General features: G+C 39.2%; 1 protein-coding gene across 2 annotated transcripts in view; it reads right to left on the bottom strand.

The window, feature by feature from the left end:
- The window catches only part of LOC124097225 (checkpoint protein HUS1), a 177,108-nt gene extending 156,486 nt beyond the window's left edge, over positions 1-20,622 (bottom strand). The window contains exons 1-8 of one of the 2 annotated variants that reach the window (XM_046451582.2): positions 20,206-20,363; positions 19,480-19,607; positions 19,223-19,399; positions 17,570-17,677; positions 16,473-16,547; positions 9,599-9,698; positions 7,579-7,698; positions 1,923-6,390 (exon numbers count right to left, since the gene is read on the bottom strand). In XM_046451582.2, the coding sequence (XP_046307538.1) occupies positions 6,308-6,390; positions 7,579-7,698; positions 9,599-9,698; positions 16,473-16,547; positions 17,570-17,677; positions 19,223-19,399; positions 19,480-19,607; positions 20,206-20,257 (843 nt within the window). In that variant the 5' untranslated portion in view covers positions 20,258-20,363 and the 3' untranslated portion in view covers positions 1,923-6,307. Of the gene's footprint in view, positions 1-1,922; positions 6,391-7,578; positions 7,699-9,598; positions 9,699-15,391; positions 15,537-16,472; positions 16,548-17,569; positions 17,678-19,222; positions 19,400-19,479; positions 19,608-20,205 lie in introns of those variants that run through there. The other variant, XM_058582002.1, reaches the window with a different exon arrangement.
- Between the last annotated feature and the right edge of the window lie 2,509 nt (positions 20,623-23,131).

Below are 23,131 nucleotides of genomic sequence, written 5' to 3'. Positions count from 1 at the left end.
CCCTACCCACCCCTGCCCCCATTATGGATCAGTATCCACTGATCAGAAAAAACATTCAGCCTTTGGTTTTGGGGTTTGGCTTATTTCACTTAGCATGATATTCTCCAGCTTGATCCAAGTACTTGCAAATGCCATAATTTCATCTGAAGCACATATTTTTAATTTGATTTGTGAACAACTCTCTTTATCCTCTTGATTCCTGTGCTCACCCCCACCTGCCAGCCTTGCTTCCCCGCTTTTTTTTTTCTTTTTGTCTAGTGTGTTTTTTCCACATGGAGTGAACAAGTATTATTTGGTCCGACATATCATAAATTCTGATTAAAGTCTTCTTGAGAAACCTATGCTACTAGATCACGTATATAATGTGAGAATATGCAAAACAGACTCACGGTAAGCGCCCCTGGTTGGGCATGGTTCCTTTAAGCTTCCCCCACAGAGCTGGGGTAAAGTGGCCACTGTTTCTCTTGGTTATTTTAGATATGTTTAATAGGGAGGGAGGTTCACCTTTTGTCTTTGAGGACAAATAACATCCAAGAGTCACACTAGTATCACATTCCTGATTTGACAAGATTACATGCTCCAGAAATTGGTGAAGCCCCAGATGGTGAAGCTGCTTTGGGTAACCTGTATGTGAACAGTGAAGGGTTAACCAGGAGAAGCTGCCTGCCAGGCCTTGCCCTCTTATGAGGGCTCCTTCCTTACACTCCTTGCCTCCTCAGCAGGATTTATTTGCAAAGAGTGAAAGCAGTGAACAAAGCACAAAAACACCAGGAAGAAGCTCAAGACCCAATGCTGGTTCCTGCATCTGTTTGGTGGCCTGCTTTTTATCCCCTTGAAGGGAAGTACCTCACCCAGGTGACCCAAGTAGGATTTTCTAAGAAAGTTGATCACATAGACATTTCAAAGGGGAACTTGCATGGTAGAAAGTGGTTATCATATTTACATGTACATTTTTTAAAAGCCTAAATTTTAAAATAACTCTAGGCTGGGAACACAGATTGTCAGCCCTAAGGTCACTGGATGATGTCAGTGTTCTGGGCAGTGCTGACCAAGCCTCTGTGAGCTTCAGAGAAATAGTAGAAGCACTGGGTCTACCCTGTTGGCTGCTATGAAGCAGCATGGATCCACTGGTTTACTTTTTCTTTTCTTTTTTTTGTAAGGCTTACAAATGCTGACATCTTATACTTCCCAATTGAGAACTGTGTCTCTGAGGAATTGAATTCCTTGATATTCCAACCACACAGGTAGTGAACATTATTAATCACTGTTAGAGAAGCCATCTCTCTAAGACGTTAACTGACTTACCCAATATTAGGAGGCTGGGAAGAAACAGAATCTATCACTGGGTATTCAGACGTGGGATTCAGCATCTTTCAGAGCCATGCATGTTGCATGTGATTACCAAACTAGCTCAGCTGGGTAATGCTATATGTACAGGACCTAGACCAGAAACAAGTGCTTTATTTCCTCATGTTACCATTGGGGTTATCTTATTGTTATCATTCAGTGATTTTTTTTTTTTTTAAGCCCTCTGACCTAGCTGGTCTCTCTCAGAATTTTTCAGACTAAAACTACTGCCTCGCCACAGGCATAAAAGCAATAGGTCAAAGCCTGTAGACTGAAACTCCCCAAACTTTGAGCCAAATACACCTTTTCTCTTATTATCTCAGTATTCTGTCACAGTGACAGAAAGCTAACACATTCACATGGGATAAAAAGAGGCCATTCTTCAATGTACTACCATTTTATTGGTCCATGCTCCAGCATTCTGAACTTGGTATAATTTCAATATGACATATAAGTTTAATTTTCTATTCATGAGAATAAATATGTGCAGAAGTTCAGGAAATTAAGCCTGAAGTTCAGGAAACTGAAAATGCCAGCTAAATATGTACAAATAATAAATATTCAAATAACAAATATTCAAATAATAAATATTTATTATTCAGTCCAATGAAAGTATTTTTTGTTACAATTGGTTATAAAATTGTTAGAAAATACATAATTATACAAAGATTGAAATCAGAATCACCCAGAAATAGCCAGGTTTGGATGTTGGTATATATGTATCTTCCCAGTCTTTTTCTAACACACCTAGTTCATACTAACATCTAATCCACTTTTTTTCTTTTTCAGTACTGGGGATTGAATCTAGGACCTCACACATGCTAGGCAAGCACTCAACCACTGAGCTATATCCCCAGGCCTAAACTGCTTTTTTAACTTGACTATCAAGTCATAAACATTTTGTAATCTTGGTATATTTTATCTGTAACATTATTTTCACAGTATGAAACATATCAAAGCATGGATCATAAAACCAATTACCCATTAATTTATATTTAAGACATTTTGTGGTTTTCATATAACAGTACTAGAATATCTTTGATTATAATCTTTATGTAAATTCTTATAGGAAGAAGTATTATCAAAAGAAATCACACATTTTTTTTAAGGCTTTTCATATATAATAAACACCAAACTGGACTCCAACAAGTGATATCAATTCACAATACCATCAGCAATGTCCAAGTGGGGTTAATTGATTTCTCTGTAATCTCAGGGTAATATCAGTTATAAAAAATGATTTTGTCTTAGTTCAACAACTGTATTTGGAAGCAGCTCTGAAAGTCCAAAAAATTTGAGCTTCCTTTCAGACTTTCCCTATCGGAATCCTTACAAAGTTCAGAATTAAAGAGTAATGTCAGCAAAATGGTGGAGTTCTCAGCTTCTTTTCATGCCCACAGAATTCCTACCACAACTATTCAGTGGCAAGATTACCACCTGAGTACTCCAGAACTCAGTGAAGCTGTGTTGCCCCTTGAATCACAGATATGAGAAAAACTGCAATCATATGTTAAGAGAAAGTTCTCTGTGAGGCTCCTCCCCATCAAGGCAATGGAGTGCCACCTGCAGCAAATTTCCCTGAATTGATGATTTCTACTGTAGAAAAAGTAATCTGGAGATGGCATTTGTATTCCCCACCAATTACAAATGGTTAAGGATTATGTAATATAAAAAGTTATAAATTGTGACATTAAAAATTCAAAATGTGCCAGACTCAGTAGTGCACACCTGTAATCCCAGCTACTCAGGAGGCTGAGGCAAGAAGATCACAAGCTTAAGGCCAGGCTGGACTACCTAGTGAAACCCAAAATAAATTTTTAAAAAAGGGTTGGAGTTGTAGTTCAGCAGTAAAGCACTTACCTAACATATGTGAGGCCTTTAGTATTACACACACAATAACAACAACAACAACAACAATAATAATGTGAGGATAAGAAGACTTAGATTTTTTAAAAGATTTTTTTAGTGACCAAAGTTCAGTTTAAAATAACCTTTTATAATTATTTGCAGCAACATGAATGAATGAACCTGGAGAAGTTATGTGAAGTAAAATAAATCAGGCATGGAAAGACAAACATTGTATGATTTTGCTCATATGATTCATATGTGGAATTATAGAAGTAGAGAGTAGAATAGTGGTCACCAGGGGTTGTGTGGCTGTGGCGAAGGTAGGTATGTGGAAATACTGATCGAAGTATATCTAATTACAGTTAGAAAGGAGGAGCTTTAAAAAGATGTCCAGAAAAGACAAATGTACAGAGGCAGAAAAGTAGACAACTGGGTTGCCTGCAAGGAAAAGTGGAGCAGGGGTTGGAAATGGGAATGACTGAGTGGTTTGGGATTTTCCTTATTGGGTAATGACAAAGTTCTAAAATTGTGGTGGTGGCTGCACAAGGCCTGTGAACGAACTAAACCCACCAGACTGAATACTTTAATGGCTTAACTGTATGATCAGTGACTTTCAATAAAGTTTTTAAAATAAAAATGCATAGAATTGTATCTCTCTTCAAAAAGATGAATACTCTATCCATTTGGCAGCATATACCAAGAATATGAACATCATTAAGAAATTTCACTGAGACAGAATCAGAATTCCTGCTCCAGAACTAATGCTGATGCCACTTTTCAGGGCAAGAGCAGGGTACTTTGTGCTAGGGAAGCATTATCCAATAAACTATATCTGAGACCTGATGGGTAAGTAATTCCCTGCTGAACTAAGGAAAGGCTGCTGGAAGATGGCAAGGCCACTTGGATGTGAGCTTGAGTACCTGGATTAGAAATTCTTATGTCTCCCTGACTTACTCAGGATGGTCTCAAAACTCAGTTCAAGATGTGGCTATCAGTTGCACATAGTGATGCACCCTGTAATTCCAGCAACTCAGAAAGCTGAGGCAGGAGGATTAAACGTCTGAAGCTAGCCTCAGTTAACTTAGGGATACCCCAGCAACTTAGCAAGATGCTATCTCAAAATAAAAAATAAAATCCACTGAGGATGTAACTCAGTGGTAAAGTGCCCCTAAGTTCAATGCCCAGTTCAACAACAACAAAAGATGGGGCTACCAAAGGTAAGTTGGGCTCTGAGCCCATGCAGGCAAGGCAAGAGGATGCCTTACTGGCTCTGACATTTAGGACAGTGCTCCTCAAACCTAAATTCTTACACATGCACAGCCAGTAAAAGTGTGTTTCCAAAATCCAGAAGTTATCTTTGGTCCTCTGAATGAACTAAATTGCTATTTCTTGTTTACATAATCTTATCTTGGCACACTGTTCAATAAAGCAACCCCATACACTTCCTAAGTTTGTGGTTTTCTACTAGTTCCCTCCCTCATCGTATAGGTCTGTGAGATGCAAAGAGTAGGAGACTTGATGAACAAAACAAAGCAAGTTGTGACAAAAATCAGAAAGACTGTAGCCTCCCCACTGCCAATGAGGACTTCTTTAGCCACATTCCAAGGACAGGAAATCCTGAACTATCCATAAAATCATACAGTTCAGATACACTGATAATAAATGTTATACAACTGGTAAGTCATAACACATTTTCACAAACATAATTTTTTATAAAATAATTTTCAGATATCATTCTATTTTGCATCATGATTTTTAGGTTTTATGACTATAGTGGGAATTGATTTTATTACAAGCCAAGAAGGGAGACAGCATTTCAAAACTAAAATGTCTGATTTTAAAACGTTAGCTTCACAAAATAGAACATCCTACTGAAACTAACATTACTAAAAACCAGAAAAGTCATTCACATACATTGGTTTTATCAAATAATAAAGCCAAAAGAGATTTTCATTTTTGCTGATGTTCCATTTCTTCATCTTATCCTAAACAAAATAGGTCTTGACTTTGTAATGAGATATTACAATACTCTATGTATTATGTCCACCTCCATAGGTCACATGAGATTTAATTAAAATAGGAAATATGATGGAATGTGCTTCAGGGAGAATGAGGAAGCACATCCATCACAACTGCATCAGCTTTGATACATAAACGGAAACAAGGTCTCATCATTTAACACAAAAGCTAACTTAGAAATTCCTTTTTTCTACTCTTAATGCAAATTCTTCTCAAAATGAAAGATCTGATGTACCACAGAGAAAAAAAAACACTATAAAGAATTATAAACCAAAGGACTGGGGATGTAGCTCAGTGTAGCATATGCAAGGCCCTTGGTTCAACTCCTGGCACTGCAAAAAACAACTTAAGAGCAAAATTGGCCCCAGGGAGACAGTGAGAGCAGCAGAAGGAAGGGACAAGCTTGCAGCTGAGAACCATGTTGTCTGGGCCAGCTTTCAGGGTGCAGAGAGGCAAGTGGGCTCGAGTTCTTTGCAAGTTGGACAGAGGGTCCTATGCTGCAGTTATTGAGCACTAAATAACCACAGGTGCTGTGGGGGACAGAAGGACCATCTTTTCTATCACTGGGCTCTTGGGGATGGGAGCAAGGAGAGAGAAACATGCTGAAATTTGATAGTGGCCAACAGTGTGCTGAGCTAGAGGTTGTACTTGGGGGAAAACTCCAAGTTCCGTGGGCAACACTCTTATGAATTCTATGACACTGATTCCACGTGTGTGAGGATTTTCATAACTTCAATGAGAAACTGCTGTTTAAAGAGGAGAGGGCCAGGTGTAGCTCAGCAGTAGAGTGCTAGGGTCCATTCCCAGCACCACAAAATAAATAAAGACTGGATAAATTTTAGCTCTTCTTCTCAATGTCTTAAAAGCAAATAAAAAATAAAAAACAAAACAGACATAAATAATATAAAGTAATATGTTTATCCAACTATGTTGCACTGATTTCATTTTTAGTTAAAATATTATAGAGGAAGAATAAGCATGGTGTGGAGATTTGTGGTGTTGTGAGGAGAGACAAGTGACTCAGAACACATTGCCCCACTGCCTCTCCCATCAGGACAAAGGCCTCTGGGCTTTCAAATCTGGCAAGGTGGTGCTAGGACAATGCTGGGATGAAATACTGTAGGGAGACGTCTTCATGAAGCAAATCAAAATGAACAATCCTATTATTCACAATATCTGGGGAGAGAAGAGCCACTATTTTAAAGACTCATCACAAAACACACATGCCCCCCATCAGAGCAGTTTTTCCACACTGAACACCTCCTATGGAAGGTCTCTATCTTCTCAGCAGGTCCCTGAAGAGGTCACAACACAGGCAACTGTCATCTCTCAGGGGAAAAAAATGAGAGAAGAACACAGCTTCCCAGGTCTTAGGTTCAAACCCAAAAGGCAGGCTTCCCAGTAAACCACACAGAGTCAATCACACCGTTCCATGGAAAAGCTTCTGCCCACCAGTGAATGACACAATGTAGAGAAGGCCCAAGTGCCCACATTCCCCTTACACTGGGCAAACTGTGCTACATACTCCATCTGCCACCTTCCCTGAGTACCTGATGCCACCACCCCTCCCAGAGTCCCTCCTCTCTATTCTTAGTGCTTTCTCCGTGTCTCTCTTTGACAGAGTCACCTAGAATTTTCTATTTCTTCTCTACAGTGTAGTGAAGATCCAAATGTTCTAAGGTACTGTTCTGGGCCATTCTCCTCAGCTTTATCCACTAGTGTCTGAAGGGTCAGCCTTGGAGCTATTCCACAAAAGGAGGAGCTTCAATTTCTTTTAGATTGCTGCAAGGAGGCAGAAAACACCCTGAGAAGCCCTTGACAAGAATGTCCTGCCTACATGTGGCCAGTAGATAAGGAGAGCCAGGGTAGGTGTGTGACCTCAGAGTCGGGATTAAGCCAGAATTGAGAGGTAATCAGTAATAACCAGCATCTGAGAAGGAGATTCTGGTGGTGAGCACAGGAAAGGTGGACAAACAAAGGAAGCAAAACACTGTGAATGAAAATTCAGATCTAAGCACAGCATACAGGGGACTCTGAATGTGTAAAATCTGAGGAACCTGGTGAACAGAAGCCATCTGTGTGGTCCTCCTGACAGTGTCTCTGCAAGAATGACCTTCTGCGTGGTGGCCGCATGAGGCAGGCCACATGCCTACCCAGTGTGGCTGTAGGCTTTCCTCTAGATGCTTCTAAATCCAGGCAAATTTTAAGAACTTGACTATCCTAGAAAGCTTAAGTCCATATACTTGGGATCATTTTGCATTTATAAGATGGCATGCAATCTGTTGGACTAGAGTGACCTAAACTGCCTAAGATAAACAAAAAACAAAAAAAAACCCAAAACAAAAAACAGAGAAGCAAACTCACTGCATATGGCCTTTGTAGGATTCACCTGCTGTCCAGCAAGAAATTGGAGGAGCTTCTTGATATCTATGTGCACCTCAGCCATCTCTTCTGGGTTTCTGTTCTGAGAAGTATTTTCAGAGGCTAAAATGACACAAATGTTTTAAAGTATAACATCCTTGGAAGTAACAGAATCCAGAAATACACAAAACATGCTTACTTAAATAAATGTTTCACCTTGCAATTGATTTTAGTACCCTGGAGAAATATAACAACTTGTAAATACTGTCACTCATTGCATGAGTATTTATTTGGTCATAACTATTTAAAATACTGTAATAAGCCAAATACAGTGGTGCACGCCTGTAATCCCAGCAGCTCAGGAGGCTGATTAAGGAGGATTTCAAGTTCAGAGCCGGCCTCAGCAATTTAGTGAGCTCCTAAGCAACTCAGTGAGACCCTATCTTCTCTAAATATAAAAAGGGCTGGGGATATGGCTCAGTACTTAAGTGCCTCTGGGTTCAATACCTGGAATCAATCAATCAATCAATCAATCAATCAATCAATAGTACTGTGATCATTTCCAGGGCATCTTCATTTACAAGAACTTGAAATATGGTTCAACCTCCCCTTTATGTGAAAGAAAATTATATTTGATATTCACTACTTATTTATTTTTGGTATTGTGTACTGAACCCAGGATCTCTTGCACGAGCCCTTTCCCACTGAGCCACTTCTCCATCTCCTTCTCTTTAGAAAATACATCTTATTTTATTTTGAGAAGGAGTCTTGCTAAGTTACCCAGGCTGACCTTGAACTTGTTGATCCTCCTGCCTCAGTCTTCTGAATACCTTGGATTACAGGTATGCACCACCACACTCAGCTCCTTACTATGCATTTAAAAGCTGAAATGTAGATAGCTAATACAAAACCTCTTATTCTAAAGTAGAATGCAATAAAAGAGTCTTTCAACTTCTGGGAAAGTACCAAAAGTAGTTCTGTTTTGTATTTATTAAAATAAACAAAATAGCCAGGTGTGGTGGTGCTCATCTATAATCCCAGAGCCCCTAAGGCAGGAGGATCACAAGTTCAAAGCCAGTCTCAACAACTTAGCGAGATCTTTACCAACTTAGTGTGACTCTGTCTCAAAATAAAAAATAAAAAAGGGCTTGGAATGTGACTCAATGGTTAAGTTTAAGTCCCTGGCTTTAATCCCTTGTACTAAAAAATAAAAAATAAATAAAATAAATAATGCCAAAATAAGTCATTCCATGCAGTATTGTTCAACTTTAATCATACAGATTTTACTCTGCTAGAGTAGTATACACTCCACTACAAAGTAAAAATCCTTTGCAGTGTTATGCTAAAATTGCTTATCTATGTATAGATAAGCAAATGTAGTAATAAATTTTAATTTTAAAGGTGACTGGGAACTATTTCACCTGTTTCCAAATAAATATATATGTCAGGAAATAATTTGACATTGTTTGCAGATACTTTTTCTTTGGTCTTTTGCTTATCTGCTTGAGCCACATGTGCCAGCTCCTCTGGCCTCACTGCTCAGCATGCTGTTCAATCTCCTCCTTCACTGCTTGCTGAACCAACTCCACAGTCCTTCATTACCTGACTAAGTATATCTGTATCACATTTTATATCTGCTAATCTAATTTTATAAATATTGGAGTGACTAAAGAAGGAGAAAATAAGAAATGTACCTGCCTTTCTGAGCATATTCCAGGACGGAAACTGAAATCTCTCAGAGCAGAATGGACTGACAAGCTAGAAAGGATCTTGGAGCTCATTTAGTATGATCTGAGTTCTAGAGAGGTGCAGTTCCCTCAGCTGCCTGGTGTCTCAGCCCCTTCCCCCAATGGCTAATGTCCCACTATAGGGTAGGGACAGATAGTCCAAGCAGGAAATGCTTGGACTTCTCAAGCATGAAATTGAATAAACTGAATTTCAACTTTTCTACATTGAGACCTCAAAGCACATGTTACCTGAAATAACTTATCAACGGAAAAATATAATCCACAAGAAAACTTACCTAATGGAGGATTTCCAAGATCTTTAAAATGAGTTGTAATACATACTAATTCAGTTTCTATCTTCAAGTTCAAATCTCCATTTAGGTTTGCTTCAATAATCTACAAATTGAATATTGTAAAATTGTCTTAAAAAGACAAGGAAGGCAAAAAAAAAAAAAAAAAAAGAACCCTACAGATATTAGCTTCCACAAAGTCAGGTGACCAGGCAACCTGTTAAACCTCAGAACACCTCAGGCACTTAGATCATGGTGATGTCAAGGACAAGAGAGGAGATAAGTCCTCAGAGCCCAGAACTCAGATATTCCCCTAAGACACCAAAAGAAAGGTTCCCTTAGTGGAGAAATCAGTGAGAGACATGAAAGCAGGGGTAGTGGGAGGGGCCTTGCTGGAAACAATGGCTACGGGACCTGGCTCTGGATGCCTGGGCAGAGGGCTCCCTTACAGGATAAGGAAGCCCTATACTGAAAAGGAACAGAGAAAAGTAAAAACACAATTAACAGGAGGCACAATCTTGGAAGTAAAGTGAAGGAAGGTTATATAAAGGGGAGGAAAAGAGGGACAAGTCTCAGAAAGTCCTAGGGAGATGGTCCCAGTCTATATGCCTTAATATTTTAAAGAATAAAGAAGCTGTGAAAAGTTAGAAAACTGTCTTCATTCACACATCTACAATGAAACTTCTTAAAAGAACCAAAAACACAACAACAACTTTTTATTGTTTGGTGACAACAACAATAAAAGTTGGCCAGGATGTGGGGAAAAGGTACACTCATACATTGCTGGCGGCACTGCAAACTGGTGCAGCCAATATTGAAAGCAGTATGGAGATTCCTTGGACAACTGGGAATGGAACCACCGTTTGACCCAGCTATTCCTCCCCTTGGTCTATACCCAAAGGACTTAAAAACAGCATACTACTTATAGCAGCACAATTCACAATAGCTGAACAGTAGAACCAACCTAGATGCCCTTCAGTAGATACATTTTTAAAATGTGGCATATATACACAATGGACTGTTACTCAGCAATAAGAGAGAATAAAATCATGGCATTTGCAGGTAAATGGATGGGGTTGGAGAGGATAATGCTAAGTGAAGTTAGTCAACACCAAAAAAAACAAATGCCGAATGTTATCTCTGATATAAGGAGACTGATTCATAGTGGGGTAGTGGGAGGAGCATGGGAGGAATAGATGAACTCTAGATACGGCAGAGGGGTGGGAGGGGAAGGGAGGGGGCATGGGGTTGGCAATGATGGTGGAATGTGATGGACATCATTATCCAAAGTACACGTATGAAGACATGAATTGGTGTGAATATACTGTATATACAATTTCTATTACAATTGTATATTATAATTTCTATTATACATTTAGAGCACAAGTTTTCATAAGCCAGAGATATGAAAATTGTGCTCTAAATGTGTAATAGAAATTGTAATACATTCCAATGTCATTTATTTTAAAAAATCAATAAAAAATTCAGACTGTGACTGAATTCTATATGTATTCGAAGAAAAAAGAGAAACAGAAATAATAATACCCAAATAGCATATGAAAAGACCTGAAAATACTCCACAAGCAAATGCAGAAAATGAACTTGAATAAACAAACAATAGAAGCAAGGAAAGAGCAGCAGTAAATCAGAATTAGGGAAGATTAGAAATGAAAAGACCACACAGCAAATCCATTAAAAAAAAAAAAAAAAAAAAGAGCTGGCAGAGCTCAGGAAATGGTTAGAAATATAAGAAAATTTCCAAAAGTAAACTAAACTTGAAGAGAGAGAAGAACAAATAAGCACCAAAGACCACAGTAAGTAAAGCTGTAATAGAAAGGCAAAAATGTAAAAATTACCAAAGAGAAATAAAGGGCTAAAAAGAATCTGAAAGAAAACAGATATGGAAGTGAAGAAGATCCACGTCCAATGAGTCCCAGAAGAAGAAAATCAAAGGATTGGGTACAAAGAAATGCTAGCTAGCACAGTGTAATCCCTCCTGTAATCCCAGCAGCTCTGGAGGCTGAGGCAGGGGGATTGTGATTTCAAAGCCAGCCTCAGCAATTTAGTGAGGCGCTATATAATTCACCGAGACCCTGACTCTAAATAAAATATAAAAAGGGCTGGGATGTGGCTCAGTGGTTAAGCGCTCCTGGGTTCAATCCAAAAAAAAAAAGAAAGAAGTGCTAACAGTCATAGTTCAAAACATTCCTGACGTGAAGGAAGGCTGGCTAACACACAGAAGGTATACTCCCCACACCTGGTGAAGTGGACCAGGTGTCAAGACAATGGGATTCAAAGAAAATAAAAGCAACACACACACCAAAAACAAAACAAACTCTGGGGTATTTATGTCCCCTTACCTCAAATTAATAATCCAACTTACTAAAAAATGAAACAAAATCAGAATGACATTAGTCTCTCTGACAGCAGCATTATATAACAAAGACAATAAAGTACAGTGAGCCAACAAGTGACAAATGAACATCATGAACAAAATGACGTCATGAACATAGGCCAGCTAATGAAATTCTTCGGCCTTCAAGTCCTTCCAGAATGAGATGCTAGAGAATAAGCATCAGATAACAAAAAATTATTGCAGTTACAACACAAAGACAGATATGGCTGCTTTTATCTGTACAGCCAAAATTAATAATAAGGGAAGATAATAAGGTACAATAATTGTACTCTATGACAATGTGGACCTAAACACAATTACTAAAAAGCAGGAGCAGGGAGAATGGGAAGGTAACATAGAAATTAGTGCCTTATTTCTATAAATGGACCAAACTATCTGGCATAATTACAAATTTAGTATGACCATAGAGACATTCAGAGTTTTATGAGAATAATTTATCCTGAAAATACTTTAGATGTTGGCAAATGAGATTTCCAGATTCAAAAAGGTAAGGGGCTGCTGTCATGTAACGAGAACTGAGCAAGACACAATGTTGCTGGTGGCTAGTCTCTGCACCCATAGCACAGCTTGGGGAGAGGACTAAGACTTTTGTCCCTCCCTTCTCCTCTATCACAGACCTCTCTGCAACTCCTGCTCTTTCTGCTCTTTTTCCCCTGCTTTGGTACCAGGGATTGAACCCACGGGTACTTAACCATGGAGCTACATCCCCAGCCCTTTTTATATTTTATTTTTAGACAGAATCCCACCAAGTTGCTCAGGACCTCGTTAGGTTGCTAAGGCTGGCTTTGAATTTGCGATTCTCCTGTCTAGCCTCCTGAGCCTCTGGGATTATAGGCACACCCAGCTCACTCCTGCTCTTCCCATCTGGGACTGGCCACAAAGGTCACAGGGGGTTCCTTTCCTTTCAAGTTCTTCCCTTCACTCCACCAATCCACCAACTTACTGGTTATTGTAAATGAAGTGAAATACAAGCACAATGTGCGTTGAGTCTTGCTAACCTGCTCATGGGACACTGTCTTTCATTTCTTTTTTTGGTACTAGGGATTGAACCCAGGGATGCTACATCCTGAGCCCCTTTTGAGATAGGGTTCTCACTAAGTTGCTAATGGCCTTGCTAAATTGCTGAGGCTGGCCTCAAATTCCTGCCTCAGTCTCCCGAGGCAGGTATGCACTACCATGACCACAGGGACACAGTATTTCTATTTTGGATGTTGGCATCTGCCTATTGTTAAAGCCTGTATAGAGTTTGCTATCAGCACTCTGCCAACCAGTAGTGAAGTGTGCCAGCTAAACTAGAGTTTAGTGAGTACAGGTTAGTACAGGCCTTTGATTTAGTAGGCCCCACACATCTTTGAAAGTGCTATTGGGAGAGGGGCAGAGAGATCTTTATGGAGCGGAAGAGTACCCTTCTGCACAACTCTGCTAGAGCACCCATTTTAGGGAATATCACTTAGTGTTTCTCATTCTCATGCCTTAAAACTGCCAAACTCTGAATCATTCAGATTCCAGAAACAAAAGTTTTTATGAACTTGAGTGAACTCTTATTTCTGAGCTTTTGACATCAGAATAAGTCCCCCTTAAACTCACTTTTTGTATAATCTTGTAAATTTACTTTTGAATAAAAAACATTCATCGTAAGTCTTTCATTAGCACAGAAATATACTGGTATATTTATTAACCTACTGTCCTCTAATCTGGAACAATATTTTATTAAAATAAAATAAATAAAACCATCCTTGTGAATGTTCTGGATCACTCAGTGGGGCTCTTTAGAGCTAGCACATGACATATACCTATTTGTTTCAAACAACCACATAACGGAGATCTGTAAATTCCCATTGCTTTTGAAGGAGAGTGGTTTTAGAAACAAATTCTTGGTCAAAAAAGCAACTTGCATTGGTTCTAAATTACATTCAGGCTCTTATGCTTTTTTCCAATTCCTAAAATATGTGTAATGGAACATTAGATTCAAATTTGTTTCTGATCCCACCCAGTCTGGCACATGGTAGCATTCAATTAACACTCTGAAGGAATTAACAGCCAATTCTCTGAACATCAATCACTGATTTTTATGATTCAGTTATCTGAACTACTATGTGCATCAACATAATCAATTTCTTAATTATGAGGACAGGATCTTACTTCTTTCAATGAATTCCTTAATAATTGTTACCTTCCATTCATTGAACACCAATGAACTATACTGGGAACCTACCACAAATTATTATCTCTCAATATATAATAAGTGACAAAACCCATGATAGCTCTACTATTGTCCCATTTAGGGTAATAATACTCTACACTAAGGTTCACAATGCCACCCCTCCTCCACCACATATCACTTTGCTTCCCACCCTTAAGTCATGTTCTCTTATTTTAATCATTAAGCTGATCTTGTGAAGGCCCTTTCTCTCAAATGACCTATAGCATGGCACGCATCACTAAACATTGCTGCTGGGAGTGATTCAAAGACAGGCAGCAACAGCACCATGAGCTGGTCAGAAGTGCAGAGCCTTGGCCCAGCCCATTCCTCCCAAATTCAAACCAGATTCTAACCAGATCTCAGGGATTCTTGTGCACAGGTGGCTTAGAAGCAATGTGTCAGAAGATGGCATGGACTCCTGGTGGTATTTGCTCCATTTTCTATGTGACTCACATATACAACCCAATCCTATCAGCCTTTTTGCCTTAAATGAAGGAAGGTAGGGATCAAGCATCTCTTAGGGGAGGGTAGAGTCTCATTCATTTTCCTTAATTCTACTACCTATTATTTTCAGACACAGACTTCTGGTTATCCAGGATAATCTCATTAAATACTCAGCTAATCTAACTTGGTAAGCTTCCATTTAGCAATTTCACATTATAATAGTCACTCCATAAAACTTGTAGACATTTTTAAACACTCCTAAAAAGGAAAACTAACATTTCTGGTTTTATCTATGCCACTTTCAACCTCTCTATTTTGCTGACTCATTTCCATGGAACAGAAAGAACAAATATGCCCTTCCGATAATTGCCACATCTTCTCCCCTGGGTCTCTCTGAAACTCTCTGGAAATCCCAGGAGATCCTAGAGGAAGCCAGCCTGACAACTGGATCAGCATCATGGTGGACACCACAGTAAGCACAATGCATTGCTTCATGGGAAACAGATTTTAGCCTCAAATGGGTTCTGTGAAGATTAAATTACATGAGAAAGCTTTCAGCTGGATAAGCCTAATGTCAGCACTGTTTTTAAGTGAGCAGAACTCAAAGAGATAAAATGGCCTATGAACATTTTCTAGGCTTCAAAAAAAAACTTTCCTTTTTTTAAAATTCCAAGCTAAATTTCACACCAGATCCATGCAGCAATACTAATTACTGCACACCAAGTGACAATCTTACCCTGGGTCCTGGAACACAGAATAAGACAGGTTCTCTCCTTTCCAGAAGATGGCAGTTGAAGTTCTGATACTGGCAGGTTTATGGTGTACACTGAAGAAAGGAGTTCAGTGGAGGAGGGGCTTTCTGCCAGACTGTGGGAAAGGGTCTGGGGTGAACAGTGAGAATGTTTAAGCGCTTCCCAGGAGATGACAGACATAAGAAACTGAGTGTGAAATGGCCAAGAAACAAAACCCAAAAAGAAGAGAGGAATTGTTAGATGTGGTAGAGCCCAGTGTGGACCTATAGCCCACAGAACCCACAGAACCCAGTGTAGCCTGGTCCCATAGAGATATGGCCCAGCCACATCTCCATGTGACTGGGAAGATCAGAGGTTTAAGTTTATAAAGTGAAATGTGGCATTTAAAGATGGAAGGATATAAATGTGTTTTTTTTTTTTTTTTTCCTTTTTTGGGGGTGGGGATGTGAAAGTAAAATTCAGGATAAGCCCTGCTGTGTAGGAGGACAATCCACACAATTCTTCATCACTGCCGCATATTGTAGTATTTTGAACATGGCAGAAGGAGACCTTCACAGAATAAATAGAAAAATACAAGCATCCATTGGTTTGGTGTGAGATCTTTTGGAATTAAAAAACTGCTGAGGTGTGAGGGATCTTTATGGTTTACTGAAAGACATTTGGCAAGCAGATAGAACATTTTACACTGTCAACCGAATCCATGATTCATTTTAAAAAACATATACACATTAGCAGATAAAATATGGAAGTTGCTGTCTAAAATAAAGAAAAAGAAGCAGAACTGTTAAACATATTCATAATAAACTATACCCATAGACATGAGGGATTAAGAATAAATAGAAAGCCTTCCCCAGTGAATGATAGTTGAAACGCACTAGAAGAGGTTTCTAAAGGCAACTGTAAAACTGCTTGTTCTTAGCACCAGGCGAGGCCTCACAAGGATTTTAGTGAGATGCCTCAGATGTCTCACAGTGGCACAGGAGCACCATACCCAAGTCCATGGTAGGCTGTCCTCCCAAAAGGAGGCTAACATTATAGAAAAAAAAAAAAAAAGTTATTACTTACAAGATGATTGCTGATATTTTTCATTTTTTCTACAACACTCCTCATAGTCTTCAAGACTGGCAAATAAATACTCACCTACAAAACCAATAAGAGCAATCACAAGTATAAAAAAATTAATACATTCTAGTTACGAAAAGTTGCTCAATAACTAATTTGGGATTGCACACATGCTTAAGAACTCTGAATTCCTGGTTTTTAATTTTCTGAATAGAGTTCTTTTTTAAATACCAAAAGGAAAACAACTGTATAATTTCATTAACTCACAGGCATTTGAGTAAAATTAAAGAAATGAATGCCTGCCTCTGGTTACCTCAGCGACTACATCCCTATGGGCATTCCTTTGGTTTGAGGACCAGAGTGCCACAACTGAGATGCCTGTATATGAGCCCAAGGGAATAAAATTCAAGCACTGGGCAGAAGACTTGCCCTGAGGGATGTACAAAGCCAGGTCTCAGGGGCCTTTTGTGCACTCTGCACAAAAATACAGTGCAGCAGCCACTGCTTCTCACCTGGGGCTGTCATTAGCAGTGCTTTACAACAGGTTGGCTTTTTCCTAGTTTGTGTTGTTGTTTCCTAGTGAAAACAACAAGTACATGTTCCATCCAGTATAATTATAATTTCCAGTATATATTTGTAATTGTGAGCAAAAAGCAAAGGACTCTTTGGCTTCATCATTATTTTCAGTAGCTCCAGGGTTCCTATCAAGTTCCAGGTCATGCAAATGTCTCTCCTTGTGGCTTTTTAACACATATTTGGCCCTCAAGTACTGTGAAACTCAACTTGGTGCCTAAGGCCAAGAGTTCTAATAAATATAAACTATCTGAGCAAGATATTCTACTTCTTATATGTAGAGAGGATGGTATTTCTACTATATGCAACAGTGATTTAAGATGGCTTAAATAAATCAAAGAAAACATTTTAATTTTTTTTCCTTTAAAAATAAATAATACCACTTTCATTTCAGGTACTACACAACCTTCAAATAAAATATACTGCAAGACAATTAAAATTAATTCACTCACTCACACTCACACACACACACACACACACACACCCTTTAATATGCAATGAGCAACAAGACTGCAGGCCTCACTCACATCAGAATCTGGGACTGAGGGTTCTTGTAAGTCCTTCCACAATCTTCTAGGAATAATCGTTATGGGGATGTCATGGGTCACAATGCGACTACTGCTTGACACAGATAACTGCCAAGAAAAGAATTCAAAATATATTTTATGTTGTCAATATTAAAAACAAAATCAAAAGCAAAGGATTAAGCATAAAAAAACTGAAAATATCAAATCTAAGTGGAATGTTCTCAATTCATTCACTTAAAATCCATTCAACCTATACTGGCATTATCAGTTCTGCTCTGGGTTCTAGGAGTAGCTGGCAAATGTGGTGAACAAACAACAGGTTCCCTGATGCTCCAGTGGAATGAATGGATCAATAAGAAAAAAAATATATATATATATATATATCATAAGAGATACTCATTAAAGCCTTCAAGAAAACAGAGCAATGACCAGGCTAAGCATGAAGGAGGTTCCTATACTGGGGGGCCCACGTAGGCCTCTCTTCAGAGGTGATGTTTCAGATGACACAAAAACTAGAGGAAGATGACTATGGGAAGATGGGGATGAGGAGACATGGTTTCATGCACAGAACAAAATACCTAGTTCTGAGACAGAAACAAGCAAGCTTACTATGTTGAAGCAACCCAGAGACCATTCTTTGAGCACAGGATGTTCAGAGTGCTGCAGTTTCTACACTGCTAAAAGAATAAACTATGTTTATTTCTAGGGGCTTTTGTGAGACTCAGATAAAAGTATCTTGCATTTTGAAATAGAAAAACTATTGTATTCTATTACCCCGCTTTCCCTTAAGAAGTGGAAGAAAACTCCATACTTAATATTGTGACATGGAATATGCTGATGAGCTCTAAGATCTGCCTAACTGCAAAGAGCTAATAACAGTTAATAAAAAAAAAAAAAAAAATCCTCTTCCATAGAACATTTGAAACTGTAATAATACTCATATAGATTACCAAGCACAAACAAAACAAGGAGAGAACTGTAAGGACAAGGGAGACTGTGGAGGAGGTAGCACTGATGCTGAGTGCTAAAGAAAGAGAAGGTTTAAGAGAGGAGAAAGACTCCAAGTAGAAGGGCCAATGTCACCATTCTGTGAGTTGGGAATGAACGGGACACATCCAGAGAACCAGAGGGTGGTAATTTGGAATATAGTTCCAAGATAGCTTGGGCTATATGTCAAAAGCTTTTGAACATCAAAGAAACCAAACTTCATCATGTGTGTGTTCTGATAACTATACACTAAACTCAGCTGGCAGTATGTGAGACAGTATGTTTACTGAAGAATGACTGTTACTGAAAGGTACTACAACAAAGGTGGTGATGGGGGAGGAGAGCACACCAAAGGTGAAAATGAATAAAAATCATGATTTCTAGAGTAGCTAATGATACCACTAAAAGAAACAAGAGATGTGGAAGTTTCACTGTTTGGAAAAGGCAGCATCCTAGTTGAATACTGTGTGATCACAGCATTAACATAACAAAGAAGAAGAACTGATTGTAAGTGAGAGAAAAAATTAGGTATGCAACAGATCTTTATAAAACAAACCAATTATCTTTCAACCATACTATTTAAAAGCCTGGGCTTTTAAATATTTGTATTCTTTAGGGGCCAAGACCTTTGTGGAAAGCTTGTGAAACCCTGTTCTTCCTACTCACCAGCTCTACAGAGATTGTGAGGCAAGGAAAGTGTTTATTAGTCAGCTTGATTTTCAAGGATCTGGCATTCTGGGTAGTTTTCAAAGCTCGAGATAAGTTTTCCGATGTTAGCTCTAAATAAATCTCATTGTTTTCTGCAGAAACACCCTCCATTTGAAATTCGCTGAAAATGTTTTCCTAAGGAAAGAAAACGGGTATTTGTGGGTTTTCCAATAGCATTAGGTGAAGTCTGGGGCCTTTTGGGAACTTCTGCTTACCTGCTCCAGCTCACACCACATGCTCACTCCTCCACTGGCCAGTTTATCAGAAAGGATGAAGTTCAGCTTATTGGGGCTGATTCGGAGGGTGCAGGTTTTCGCAAGCTTGGCTATCATGTTACTGACTCCTGTGACAGGGAGTAAAGTAAGGTGTAACTAAGACACACATCATGTTTCCTAGAAGTCACCTTGCCTTGCAGAACTTCTAGTTCATCGAAGCGCAACTTGCAGGCGGAAAAACAGTGTATGTTGGGATCACGATGGAAAATATTTCAGTACCACGCATGTCATGCCAGTCTTACAATAACCCAGCTAGGCTTGCGGCACACACCATTCATGTTCAATACGGAAACTGAGGTTCGGAGGCTAATTAGCACGTAAGGGCCATTCATACATTCAACACAAACTTATGGACCGCCGGGTGCTGCAGCACACAGTTCAAAGCAATGCTGGCCACAGTCGGGTGGAAGGAGGAATGGGGCCTAACGCAAAGTGATGTCTATGCCAGACGTCGATGGAAGCAGTAGTACAAAAGAAGGACCATGTGATCAGAATCAAGTTTCAGAAATAGGTCCTTCAACTGTTCTTCTTCCCACAGTACCGGCCCGCGATCCAAGGCCAACGTCCAGCACGCCGAGCCCCACCCCCAACCTCCCGCAAGGCTGCTGCGCCCGAAGTCGGCCTATTTCCGGTCCTCCCCGACTCCCCGCAGCCCTCCCAGCTCACGCGTGAACTGATTCAGGCAGGCAGCGTCCACGATTTTGGCACGAAACTTCATTGCCGCACCAAGCCCTGGCGGGGGCGTCTGACGGGCGGCGGATACGTGTCCCTCCCAGAGCCTTCCTTCTCGGAAACGCTGCGGCGTTCACAGAGGTTCCGCGGAGAGCCTTTCCGCGATTATTGCCGAGTCATGCTCCCGGCGAAGCAGGGTTCCTAGTCCCCTGACCTCCATCCCCATACCCACTCCACCTACAAAAAAAGGTCTGCCTTTTGTCTTTTTTGCGGTGCTGAACTGCATAGAGTATTCTATGCTCCTATTTGCAAAGGATTAAAAAAAAAAAAATCTTGGGTCGCGGATGTACCACTTGCCTAGCCTGTAGGAGGCCTGGCAGGTTTCATCCCCAGCATAAAAAGAAAAGAAAATCTTTACATAGATAATCAATAAAGTTTGTATCCACATAAATTGGATGCAATTTTTCCGTTACCCCTTTAAAATTCCTCTTAAAAAAAAATTCTAACCCTTAAAAGAACTTTTGTTTTCGAATTTGGTGAAGTTCCTATTGAGAAAAAGATGCAGAATTATCGTTTAACATCATTGTTCTTTAACCATCCTGTCTTTAACAACTATTCAGTATTATGTTTAAAATTATAAATATTTAAAACAGTTTTCAAAACCTTAAGATACCATTCTGCAGAGATAGTGAAGCCAGATTTAAAGTTAGGTAGTCAGTGTAGTTAGGTAAATCGGGTCTAATATTGAGTGAAATCTAAAATGGAGACCATGCTGAGAATGACTCAGGGAAAACACAGGACAACTCATGGAATGTTAATGAAGTCCGGAAAAGGCCCTAGGCCAAAGTCCACCTCAAAGAAATGTTAATGAACAGCCCCCAGCAAAAAGGTGCTGACTCAGAAGTCCTTCCTGACCAGATTACTTCTTTGGCCCACCTGTGTCCCACCCCTCGGGCCTTCCAACCTACATTCCATCACCAAAACTATAAAAAGGGGAAACAACCGCACTTCCACGGATTCCACCTCTTGGGTCCCCTTCTTCCTCCGGGAGAAGTCTTTTCTGCTGTCCTTTAATAAACTTCTAATTTCTACTCTGACCTTGCCTCGGCGTGCTTCTTTGGTGTTATTCTTCAACATTGGGGAAGCAAGAACTCGTCACCGGTCAACAGCGGTAACAATAGCAGTACTATCAGGTTGGAAAGAATTTAAAGCTGCCTTAAAAACTTGTATCTAAAATATACTTTATTTAATTCTTAAAGTTTGCTTTTATTCAAGTATTTTAACACAAAACTTGAGCTAGATGTCAAAGTTTTTTCAAAATGTGAATTCTTAGAAGCATTTCCCCACACCTGGGGATAGGAAACTCCTGAGTCACTAAATGTCCTAAATTTCTATTTGTAAAGGACTTCAAGCACTCAACAACATGTGCTTTTAAAAGTTAACTTGCAAATTAATTTGAAATAAAAACTATCACTTATGAAATAATGTGATTGCTAAGTAGAGCACAGATATGATTAAGTCAGGTTTGTAAGTAATGTTTCATTGCATCTGAACTTTATGTAAAATGACTTATTATTATGCCATAAAAAAATGATAAGACATTTTTTAAACTTCCTAAAAGGTATCTAATTATGCATTCTTTCTTGCCAAAACCCAAATAATATAAGATATTTTACTCAATGAGTTTAAAATTGGGCTATAATATTTTCCCCCCTTAGGAAAAAAAAGGGCATCTTCTGTGTGCTCTTGCAGTTTTCTTAACTAAATAAGTTTAGCAAATTAATTCAGCGTGGACACTGCTTTCCTATTTTCTTTCCAAATGATTTTGAGTCCAGAAATGAGTCACCAGAGAGCTCTCTAACCCCATGTGCCTGTTTTTTTTTAAAACAATAATATGTTCATGTTGTTTTTGGTCTAGCTAGGAACTAGCTTTCTGATTTAAAAAAAAAAAAAAAAAGTTCTAACCTCAGAGTTTAGCAATTCATCATGCATGAATCTGGAGAACAGTGTTGATGTTGTTAGTTATATTATTTTATCTTATTCTTGTCTTAGGAACTGAAATATAGTATTTTATGCTCCTATTTGCAAAGGACTTAAAAAAAAAATATCTTGGGTCAGGGATGTACCACTTGCCTAGCCTGTGGGTGGATGTAAAGTGTCCAGATGTATGATTGGAAGTAAGGAAAGTTACTTCTTTAGAGCTGCAGAGAAAGTAAACTCCAACTGGATAAGCAGTGTGTTTTTACAGCTGTGAGCCAAAGCTGTGTTTGGCTGCTGTCCTTCAGATGCTTGCTCATCTTCACTAGTCCCTGAGGAAGGAGTGACTATTTGCAGCCCTGTTGTTAGTAGTTATTGAAGGAAAAATTACCCCCCTGCCCCCGGGGAAAGAAACTGGCATTGCTCAGAGGTTCTACATCAAACCTAAAGGAACTATTTATTTTTTTTTAACATGAGAAAATTGTAAAGGGAGGGAACTCCAGAGATGGCCCTAATGATCATTTTATAAAAGCTGCCCTCACTTAAGGGATGCAGTTTTGCTTAAGCAACTCTTCACAGACTCGGCTCATCTTTGACACGTCAAAGAAAAAATACTTCTGAAATTCAGTCTATTTTTAAATTTATGTCTGTGGAGCACATAAGAAGTACCAGCCATAGTGGGGAAGGAGGAGCATCTGAGGAGGAGGACTAACCCGTATGCAGAAGGAGAAAGCCCAGCATTTGTTGAAGTATGTTTCATTAAAAAACATTTTAAAAATATGTCCATCATGGGCTGAGGCTATAGTTCAGTGGTAGAGTGCTTGCCTAGCATGTATGAGGCGCTGGGTTCAAGCCTCAGCACCACATAAAAATAAATAAGGTATAAAAATAACTTAAAAAAAGAATGGATGCTGAATTTTTAAAAAGTATATTGTCCATCAGC

Source organism: Marmota monax, unplaced genomic scaffold, assembly GCF_021218885.2.
Source record: "Marmota monax isolate L192 unplaced genomic scaffold, Marmota_monax_Labrador192_F-V1.1 WCK01_AAM20220418_F8-fsc00342, whole genome shotgun sequence".
Taxonomy (NCBI): Eukaryota; Metazoa; Chordata; class Mammalia; order Rodentia; family Sciuridae; genus Marmota; species Marmota monax.
This window is presented reverse-complemented; position numbering and strand designations above follow the sequence as displayed.